Source organism: Zingiber officinale, chromosome 8A (assembly GCF_018446385.1).
Source record: "Zingiber officinale cultivar Zhangliang chromosome 8A, Zo_v1.1, whole genome shotgun sequence".
NCBI classification, from domain to species: Eukaryota; Viridiplantae; Streptophyta; class Magnoliopsida; order Zingiberales; family Zingiberaceae; genus Zingiber; species Zingiber officinale.
The window spans coordinates 31,716,063-31,726,814 of NC_056000.1; the positions used below are offsets into that span (position 1 = coordinate 31,716,063).

At 35.3% G+C, this 10,752-nt stretch overlaps 1 protein-coding gene across 1 annotated transcript; it reads left to right on the forward strand.

The window, feature by feature from the left end:
- Positions 1–485: 485 nt before the first annotated feature.
- On the forward strand, positions 486–3,017 carry LOC122010668 (zinc finger MYM-type protein 1-like). Its single transcript, XM_042567175.1, has one exon. The coding sequence runs from the start codon at positions 486–488 to the stop codon at positions 3,015–3,017; it is 2,532 nt and encodes an 843-aa protein (XP_042423109.1).
- Positions 3,018–10,752: the final 7,735 nt, after the last annotated feature.

Sequence of the window (10,752 nt, forward strand, 5' to 3'; positions counted from 1 at the left end):
AGCCGGACTCATATTTCAGGTATTTTCTTTTTTGTTGAAATCTCAAGTATTATTTTTTAGCATTTATTCTATTTTTTTCAGTGTATTCCGGTCTTGGATTGTGATACCAGAATTCACTTTTTCTTTTTCATTTTATATTTTTCTCAATCGTTTTTCTGATAGGGCAGTCTTCTTGAGTTGTGTAATCTGCTTTTTTGATTTATCGATCCTAATCAGTAATAAGATATTTAGTTTTTATCTCTTGATGCAAAAACATTCATAGTTGCAGTAGTAAGAATTGGAATCTTATTTATATCTTGTATATTTGCTTACAGTTAACTAAGAGGAGCATAATATAGGCAAAAATATCAAATTGGAAATTCTTCCCTTGAGGTGGGTATTTCTTGTAGTTAATATAATTTCTTAGAAAATTTTTGACAACATATGACTATAAGAGTTTTAATATTTAGATAATTCTTACATATTTTTTAGGTAAAATATAATTAATGGCTTCCAATCCCAAACATCTATCTGGCTATCAGAAAAGAAAGAGAAAGCAAAAGGAAGAAGCATTAATTCAAAGTCAAGCAGGAGATATTGATAAATATTTTTCTAGTAACAAGAGAATGATGGTAGAAGAAACAATTGATAATCCAACGAATGTGGAACAAGAGAATGAAAGCAACATTCATGTTGAAGAACTTGATCAATCTTTGGATATAGAATTGATTCAAACCCTCAATGTAAATGAATCGAATGATGAAGATGATGTGGATGTGGTTAATAATCAATCTGAAAATCAAGAGACTTTGTTTCCACTTAATGTTGATGATCCAGCAAATTGGGATAAGATTGATCAAAATATTCGGGATTTTTTAGTTGAAAGGGGTTCAAGTAGAGTTGATGGTGTTTTGTTTCCTAAGGACAATAATGGTAGGCATTTTGATGCATCACATTACAAGAGATTACTACCTAATGGCGAAAAAAAAGATAGAAAGTGGCTTGTGTATTCAATTTCTTCCGACAAAGTATTTTGCTTCTGTTGCAAATTATTCAAAACTCAAAGTACCATGTACAAAATTGGTCAATTGGCTAATGAAGGGTACAAAGATTGGCATAACTTGAGTCGTAGTCTGAAAAATCATGAAGCAAGTAAGGAACATATTGATTGTATGATTAATTGGATTGAATTGGAGAAAAGGTTGGAAAAAAATAAGACAATTGATGATAGTATACAAGTAGAAATCAACAAAGAGAAGGAGCATTGGAGACAACTATTAAAGAGGATAATTGCTATTGTGCATAGATTGGCAAAAAACAACTTGGCATTTCGAGGAGATTATGAGAAAATTTATGCTGAAAACAATGGCAATTTTTTGCAAATGATTGAAATGATAGCAGAGTTTGATCCAATAATGAAAGAACACATTCGTCGGATACAATCAAGTGAAACTCATTATACATATCTTGGTCCTAAAATCCAAAATGAGTTGATACAGATGCTGGCACATGAAGTGAAAAAATCAATCATTGCAAAAGTTAAAAAGGCCAAATATTATGCAGTTATACTAGATTGTACTCCAGATGCAGGTCATGAGGAACAAATGTCCCTTGTAATACGTTGTGTGGATGATTCAGCAACCTCTGCAGTGATAGAAGAATATTGGGTTGAATTTTTGAAGGTAGATGATACATCAGGACTTGGACTTTTTACTGAGTTAAAAACTGTGTTGAAAAATCTTGGACTTAATCTTGATGATATAAGAGGCCAAGGATATGACAACGGATCAAATATGAAAGGAAAACATAATGGAGTGCAGAGAAGATTATTAGATATTAACCCTAGAGCTTTCTATACTCCTTGTGGATGTCACAGCCTAAATTTGGCATTATGTGATATTGCGAATTGTTGTCCTCAAGCTATGTCATTTTTTGGAGTAATACAACGGATATATAAATTGTTCTCATCTTCTACCAAGCGATGGAAAATTTTCAAACATCACGTGGAAGGTTTAACACTTAAGCCATTGTCACAAACCCGTTGGGAAAGTCACGTTGAAAGTGTGAGACCAATAAAAGAACAAATTTCAAAGATAAGAGATGCTTTACTTGACTTAGCAGACATGGGTGATGATCCAACAGGAAAGAGTGAGGCTGAGTCTTTAGCAACACATGATCTTGAAAATTTTGAATTCTTGGTTGGTTTGGTAATTTGGTATAAGTTGTTGCATTCAGTAAATATTGTAAGCAAGATTCTCCAAGCTGAAGATGTAGATATTGATGTTGCTATTAAACATATAAAGGGTCTTATGTTGAATTTTGAAGAATATAGAGAACATGGATTTGAAAAGGCTGTTAATGAAGCTAAACAAATGGCAAATGAATTGGGAATTGAAGCTTCATTCAAGGAAAAACGTATTATTAGAAGAAAAAAACAGTTTGATGAAACTATTACAAATGAGGTAACACAATCAGCGGAGGAATCTTTCAGAGTTAACTACTTTCTCTTTTTGATTGATCAAGGGTATTCTTCTCTACAAAGCCGGTTTGAACAATTTAAAAAATATGAAGAAACTTTTGGGTTTTTATTCAGTTTGGAGAAATTAAAGTGTGTTGATGATGATAATTTGTTAAGATCTTGTGAAAATCTTGAACAATGTTTAAAGCATAATGACAATTCTGATATTGATGGACATGAGTTATTCATGGAGTTAACTCTTTTGAAGTATTCTTTACCAACAGAAGCAAAAAGAGCAATAGACGTGTTGAATCATCTCAAAGATGTGGATGGTTGTTATCCGAATGCTTATATTGCTTACAGAATTTTGTTGACTATACCAGTTACAGTTGCAACTGCCGAAAGAAGTTTCTCGAAGTTGAAATTGATCAAAAATTATCTTCGATCAACTATGTCACAAGAAAGATTGAACGGGCTGGCCATGCTGTCAATTGAGAAGAAAATTGTGGAATATCTTGATTACTCATGCTTAATTGATATTTTTGCATCAAAAACGACAAGACGTGTTATATTTAAGTGAGTATTGGTAATATCTATAATTTATTATTGTTTAACTAAATTACATATATTGTATATACAATTTCAAATTAATATTTTGCTTTGTATTTTGTAGGTCTTAATGAAGAATACTTTTGATAAAGAAAAATTAATTACAGGGGCCTAATTTTGAAACTTCGACTCAGGCCTACGAAAACTCAGGTACGGCCCTGGATACAATGTGTAACAATTAATTATTAGCTTCTACCAAGTATAGCTGCTGGTTGTGGTTCAAACACTAACCACTAAATTTGATTCAGAAACATTGAATTCTTGAACCAGCCCTAAATTAAGGGTATTTCAAACCCTTCACTTTAAATGGGACGCCCATATTATAATTTTTGAAAAAAAAAAATAAGTGTGCCCATCTGACATTTTGGCAAATGATGCCGTCCTATTAATTTTTACCCCTCTATAATTGTAGCTCAATTATAATTTCACTTCTAAAAATCAATTTTTAATATATACCATATACTTATCCTTATTATGCAGATGAATAATAGCACATTCTGTAATTATTGAAAAAAAAAAAGGTGAAGTTTAAGGGTACTTTCAATACGGTTTCACACAAATATGGTAAATATAACTATCCGGCTAGCTTTAGGTTTAAGTTATTAAGAGCATGCCCTAATTTTTATAGGGTCATTATTTTTAATATATTAAATATATTTTAATATATATATTTTAAGAGAATAGAAAAGAATATAACAGAAAACGTGATAAAAGATTTGTATGATCTCATTGTCTTGTCAAAGCTTCTGATTTCATAAAATTTCATTATTGATTCCAATAGATCCTTTAGCTTGTGATTTCATAAAAATTTCATTATGATTCCAATAGAGCCATAAGGGAGCTGTCTTTTTAACATTTTAAATTTATTTTTAATTTTATATATGTTATTTTATAAGATATAATCTACTATTCTTCAATATCTCTTAATCTTAGTATTCTCTTGTTATATTTCTTCTTTGTTGGTGGCATTTTCTCATTTACTCAGTAAAAATATGAATTCAAAATTTTTTATCCATACATTACAAAATAAAATGCTAATATTTTAAAGTTCCCTTTCCCATTTTCCAACTCTCCCGCCATCTCAATACTTCTCTCGCTCATTAAGATTGGGAAAAAAAATCGCACCTAACCTCGTCACACTGATCTAATTGAAATTACTATCCTCTTTGTTTGATTAAATTTAAACGCCAATGCATTCATCCATATGTTTGATCTAGTTTTTGATAAGTAATGATGGCGGATTTGGTCTCGGTCCGGTCTATATTTTCTAATAAATTATTGAATTTTGTTATTATTATTATTATTATTATTATTATTATTATTATTATTATTATATATTATTTATTTGTTTTTTTATGTTTAACATATGAACGGAGGACGTAAGCATAATTCTTTTTATTATTGTCCCATTTTTAATATTCATATTTTTTCCAATTTTATTCTCAGTTCTCGGTCTCATGTTCAAATGGAAAAGGATGAGAGAAATTTTTATAAACAATATCAAAGGTCTATTTTTTCCCGCAAAGGGCCTTCAATAGACTTGAGCCAACCCAAATAATTACCCTAGCACAATAGCCCTTGGTCCGACATAGTCATTTTACATCATTGATAATTGACCCTATTATCCATTGGAACAATCATCTATACATATATCAACTGTTTCACCTCATAAGAACACACATTCTATAATTAAAGAGAATCATATAATGGTTGTGAACATGATTATTGATGCAATGATAAGGAAGGGTAGTTATCACAGCGAAGGTCAAAGTCAAGAAAATCAACGCTCAACTATCATCGGGCGGTCAGGCGAGATACCCCGACCAGAAAGAGAGAAGGCTCAATCCAACCCTGCTTCTGACTCGGGCATGCGCCGAATAGCCGACACTCAATGGAGTAAGGGACGCCGGGCAAAGGAGAAAACAGTGTGTAGAAGGTGGTCCGAGCAAAGCAGAATTTGACATTGGCAGAGCAAAACTTCGGCCAAGCGGCTATCCCGCTCGACCAGGTGACATGACTCGACATTGACACATCAGATCTCCAACCAAGCGAGCGTGATGCAACCACAGTAGAACTCCGGCCGAGCGTACGAGACACAAGGAACAACGAGATGACCGGCCGAGCGGCCAACCCACTCGACCCAGCAGCATACTCTCTCTAATATCCAACAACATCCCTTTAAGAGTTAATGCCACCGATAAAGGACAAGGACAGCTAAAAGATCGTACTGCATAACCATCCATTATCATCTCAGAGATATACTCGGCCCGTTAAAATATTATATCAGAGACACTTTACTGATAAATCTTTTTCGAAAAAACTTTAGTAAACGTGCTCACCTTGAGAAGCGTACACGCATGCTACAGGAACTTCATATAAAGGGAGGTCCAAGCATCGACAGAGGTAAGCATTACACGAGACACTGTGCTCTCTATTATTCATTTGTGCTCCACTTTCTACTTCATCGCCGTTGACTGATTTGAACGTCGGAAGGCCAACGCCAAAGACCCCTTCCCTGATTCGGCATTGCCATCATTTATATTGCAGGTCAAGCGGAGTCTACATATGGTCAACGGGGAGCGCTCTATCCCCCGACTTTCCATCTCTTACCAGATCAATTAAGCAAGTTGATTAATGATAATTTAGATGATTGCTTAGTGATACATCCTGAACCGACCGATAAAATCCTAGAATTTTTCACTGAAAGAGATTTATTTTAAGATCCCAGAAATGAAATATCAGTGCACTGGAAGAGATTAATGCCGCAGAGCTAGGTCACGATGACGAGGCAACCCCTGATTTCGCCGGCGAAGGCAAGCAGCACGATGGCCGGAGTTGCCACCGCTCACTCGTACTACTATTTTTTTCCTAATTAATCATTTTAATTTATTAATTGCTCGAAAAGCTACAGATCAGTAGCGAAGTAAATTAACGAGAGAAATTAAATGGAGCTACTACCTCCGGCGACGTCGCTAGAGGGGAAAGGCCGCCTTCGCGGCCTCTACAAGCTCGAGAACGTGCTGGTCCACGGCACCTTCGCCAAGGTCGACCTGGCACGTCAGTCATGAGTCGTGACATGCGGACCAGCAAAGGCGTAGGCAAGATACTCCGTGCCGGCACCGGAGAGCAAATAAAGCGCGAGATCGCCGTCATGTGGGTGGCCTGCCGTGGTTCTCCTCCGACGCTCTCCGCGTCGTCACGAAGGTGCTCGAACCCTACCCCAACACCCGGCTAACAGCAGCGACGCCGACGCTGGCATAGAAAGACGCCCTGGTTCAAGAAGACGAGAACCCCCATTACTTCGGTGGTGGCGGAGGCGGAGCAGTCATCGAAGTGGAAGAATAAGCATGACGCGGCGGCGGCAGAGGCGAAGACGCTGAGCTCGTTCCCGCCGATCTCACTGTCGAGGGGTTCGACCTGTCGCCCCTGTTCGAGCAGGGATGAGGACGGAGCAGCGAGGGAATGCGCCTCGCGATTCGGGAGACGGCCGGTCGATCATCGAGGCGGCGCTCCACGACATCGAATGGCCTGGCGAATTTAAGCCTGCCGCCGGTAGATCGAGTGGCGATCAGCGAATCAAATCTTGGAGGCGTTTAGATTCTTGCAAATATTAAATGCGAACTAACAAAGACTAGTAGTCTCTTGTACTTGATTTAGAGCACCAACCGTACACTCCACCAGATCTGCTCTTGTACTTAACTCACAAAAATAAAAAACAAGTTTTTTTTGTCAGGAACAATAACGTTAAAATAACATTTCCTTAAGTATATTTGTTCCCAGTGCAGATGAGGGATTGGGATTGAAGTCTAATAAACTTTTCTTTTTTTAAAAAAAAAAAAGAAGAAATGATTAGATCCTCCACAGACTCACATTGCTAGTACAAACATAGCGCTTCTACTTTTTTGCTAAGATAAATTTACAAACTGCCTGCTTTTTTTTTAACAAGAATCCTAAATCTCCAAAAAAAAATCCTTTCTGCCAAATTTTACTCTACTTTGTTCAAGAAAAAACAAAATATTCATTTCTCATCCTCTATCTCATGCACAATTTCAAGTAAATACACCAAGTGTTATTGAGTTCAGAATTATGCAAAACTAACTAAAGTTTTATGTCTTTCTTCTATCAATGCAAGCCTAAAAGGAAAAAAAGTAAAGAAAAATATCTAAATGTGTGAGTTAGTTCGGCTATAATGCTGTATTAGAATTGATCCTGTTTAAGTCAGACGGAGGCTGGCCAAGATGGCATTAGTGTTAACGAAAAGATGACTTTGACGCACCCTATGTGTGTATCTCGGAAAAACAAATCTTCACATGGTATTGAAGGTCTATAGTAACAAAGCCAATGGTACTTGGGCCCTGCCCACACTCAGACAAACACAAAGAGTATTAGAAATTAGAAACCAGGAAAAAAATTCCTAGCACAGACCCTCCGACGCTCAAGTTATGTCTCTTTTTTCGGAAAAGGAGTGTACGAACGAAGGAAGAAAAAAAAACCGTTGAGGATGCGTGCGAATGTGCACGTACTTAGCTAATGAAGATCATCTCTCTTTTTATAAGAATTTGCTTGCCTTTTGAGCCTAATGGCTACCAGAAGATGTCAGGTGTCATAATATATTGGGTGAGGGAGGACACCTGACGACCTCCCATTGATCGGAGGAAATTAAAGTTCCACCTTCAGTGTGTGGCAGACCAATAAAATATTTCTTAACTGATGGCAGTTATTCTCTGAGAGGAGGTTATGATTCCCTGATACTATTATCGTTTAGCATTATCCGTCTTACCCAGGTTCAGTTGTAGACTATTCAGGGTGACTACTCAGATGTACTCCAAGGATTAAGTCTTGATGAAGAAACTAAACTGTGTGAATCCGACCGAGGCTTATCGGAGACGATAGCCAAGGATCTAGCCATCATGATCTGCCTATGCAGTCGGTTGAGGATTGTCTTATTCTAGGACTTAGACCCGAGGACTTGTCGTACCTATGATCGACCAAGAATTATGCGACTGGTGATGCGAAGCGACCCTAATTCTGATCTTCCTTTGACTATTGACTGCAACATTTTATTGACTATTGACTGTCACGTACTTTTGACTATTATTTATCACGTTTTCTTGATTATTGACTATCACGTTCTCTTGATTTTTTTATTTCCTAACCTTATCGAGCGCCTCCTTTACACAACGTATCAAAAATATTTAACTACCATTCTTTTCACTGAATAATGGTAGGAAAAAATCAGGTGCAACAAAGAATGAAGAAGAAAAATAAAACAAATCAACAAAAAAAAATATTTTAAAAAAAAATGATAAAAGACACTTCAAATGAGAAGAGCTTCTGCAAGCACAGACCTAGAAGGAAGTCGAAACTACACGACAACTACAATCTGGAAATGTAAATATGAAGAAGACAACTAGAATGAAAACTAAACGAGCTGACCCAAAACCCTAGAAAAAGTTCTTCCACATTAAAGCTGCATATGCTCTTCCACAAATTAAACACCTAACGCAATACTATGCTTCAATATGTTCAGATGTTTGGCTGCTTTGGTCTAAAGGCTTCAGTATGATCAAAAATAGCTTCAAATCATTAAGTTTGTGAGCCTAGCTCCTGTGATAGTGAAATAGAATGCAGCTGAATGATTATACAGTAGTTCTGGAGCAGATATGCTCAATGTGAGGAGACAAGGGATTAACTTTAGGGACCCTTCTTCTACTCGCTTGGACACGAGAATATAAGGGACAGAGTACTGAAGGAAAAAAATTAAATGATTAATAATTTTGGGATTCTTTTTCCTTCCTTTTTTTATCTTTCATTAAAATAATTAACTACCGTCCATGAGTTAGAAGAAAAGAGATCAATGTTAAAGCATGCAAATAGAAGGGCAACTGAACTTTGCATTTGATAATTGAGATATTAATGCTAAATATCCTAGTAGATATTCTTCAGGCAAGTCCAAGAAGTTTGCTTAATTTGGCTATCAACCTTGAACAAACTAAGTAAATCATATATAAAGTTAATAATGACTAAACTTCGATACGCTTAGAGTAACAAAAGATGAGCTACACAAGATTGATCTCCGTGCACGGCTTTCAGAGATGATTTGAGGTTCTCGAGAAAATTTATCCAACTAAATTTATTAATAGTAGAGGGATTAGAAACAATTGAGTTCAAAATAAACTAGTTAAGGAAATCAAAACAGGAAAGTTCAGGTTGCACTTTAAGAGTGAGAGAGAGAATTTGGATTAAGTTGTAAAACTTTATAACCTTCTTTCTTCTCTCATCTACTTTGTGTATAGATAATGTCAATAGTGATTAGATTTAATGTTAAAATCTGTACGAGTTCAAAGATAGCTCAATCTAATCTAGAATGACAAAGCATGCATTTAGACTGGAGTCGACTGTGATTAACATAATCCTGAAAGAGGAAGATGATTACCCTTACTAGCCACTCCACCGTGTCTTCACAATTTCCCAAGACGAGATCAGTCGACTCTGATTAACATTTTGAAGTAATTTGAAGAAGCAAAATCCAATTCAAACTACAAAATAATGATGGCAAAAATTCCTAAATACTTAAAGATTTCCACAAGATTCTTCCTAAGGAAATGAGATAGACTTTGTTATCTTTCCTCTGTGCGATCGAAAGTAATGAAATTGCTTGTGTAACATACACATCATGATACATTAACTAAAGAACCAAACAGACTAATTAAAACCAAACTTTAATCTTGTTTGGCATACTGTAGAATCTATTTTCTCAAAACAAGAAAAAAGATTTACAAACATGAGATCACAATCCAAACAATCTTTCTCACTTAGCAATTAATGACAGCAGTAGAAATACAAATTTACTGGAGTGAAATTCTAACATTCTTTTTTCCATAGATTGTTCGCCGAGATTTTTCAACTTTTTAGTTCTACAATTTACAGTGAAGATACAAATTTACTGGACTTTTCAATTTTCTTTTTCTCAGATAATAAAATCAACTTTTTAAACACCAGCCACAAGTTGATCTTAACTGGAACATTTCACGAAGTTATATTTTCCATAGTGAAAACATGCTTTACAAGCATCACACTTATAATTCCTAATTCTGATATTGAACCCTTTTTTTTTAAAAAAAAACAATATTTAACTTGATTAACTTTTTCAATCCCTACCTTAATCTCTTCATATGGAGCTGTAAATCCCTCTACATACTCTATTATTAATATTAACTATCTTTTGTAAATGTCCACTCTCTTCTTAACTTCTTGTTTGCATGTCTATTCAAAGAAATTTCATATTCTTGCTTATATCAAAGTTACAAGATTATAAATGCAAATGGTTCTTACCTTAAAACTTTGACTTATGCCATTTGTAACAAAAACTATCTAAAAAAGCCTCCATTTGTATCCATAAATAAGACTCAATATTTTATGTAGTGAAACTAAACGCAGTAAGTAATCAAAATATGGGCATAAACATTGTTTGTTACCCTTTCCAAGTGACTAAAACATAGAAAATTTTGTATTAATCATTGAAATCGATAGATCTAAGGATTCATGTGGGATCTGCATATGAAACAACAAGCATCTCAGTAAATATTCCATTTTTTTTAGTCAATAACTAGCTCTCTCAATAACAACAACAACAAGAAGAAGGCAAGATCCAGCCAGGACTCCTATATAGATAGATAGTGCAAAGAATGGATGAAAGACACATC

Coding starts and splice junctions, on each gene's coding strand:
- LOC122010668 (XM_042567175.1), top strand. CDS start 486: ATGGCTTCCAATCCCAAACATCTATCTGGCTATCAGAAAAGAAAGAGA.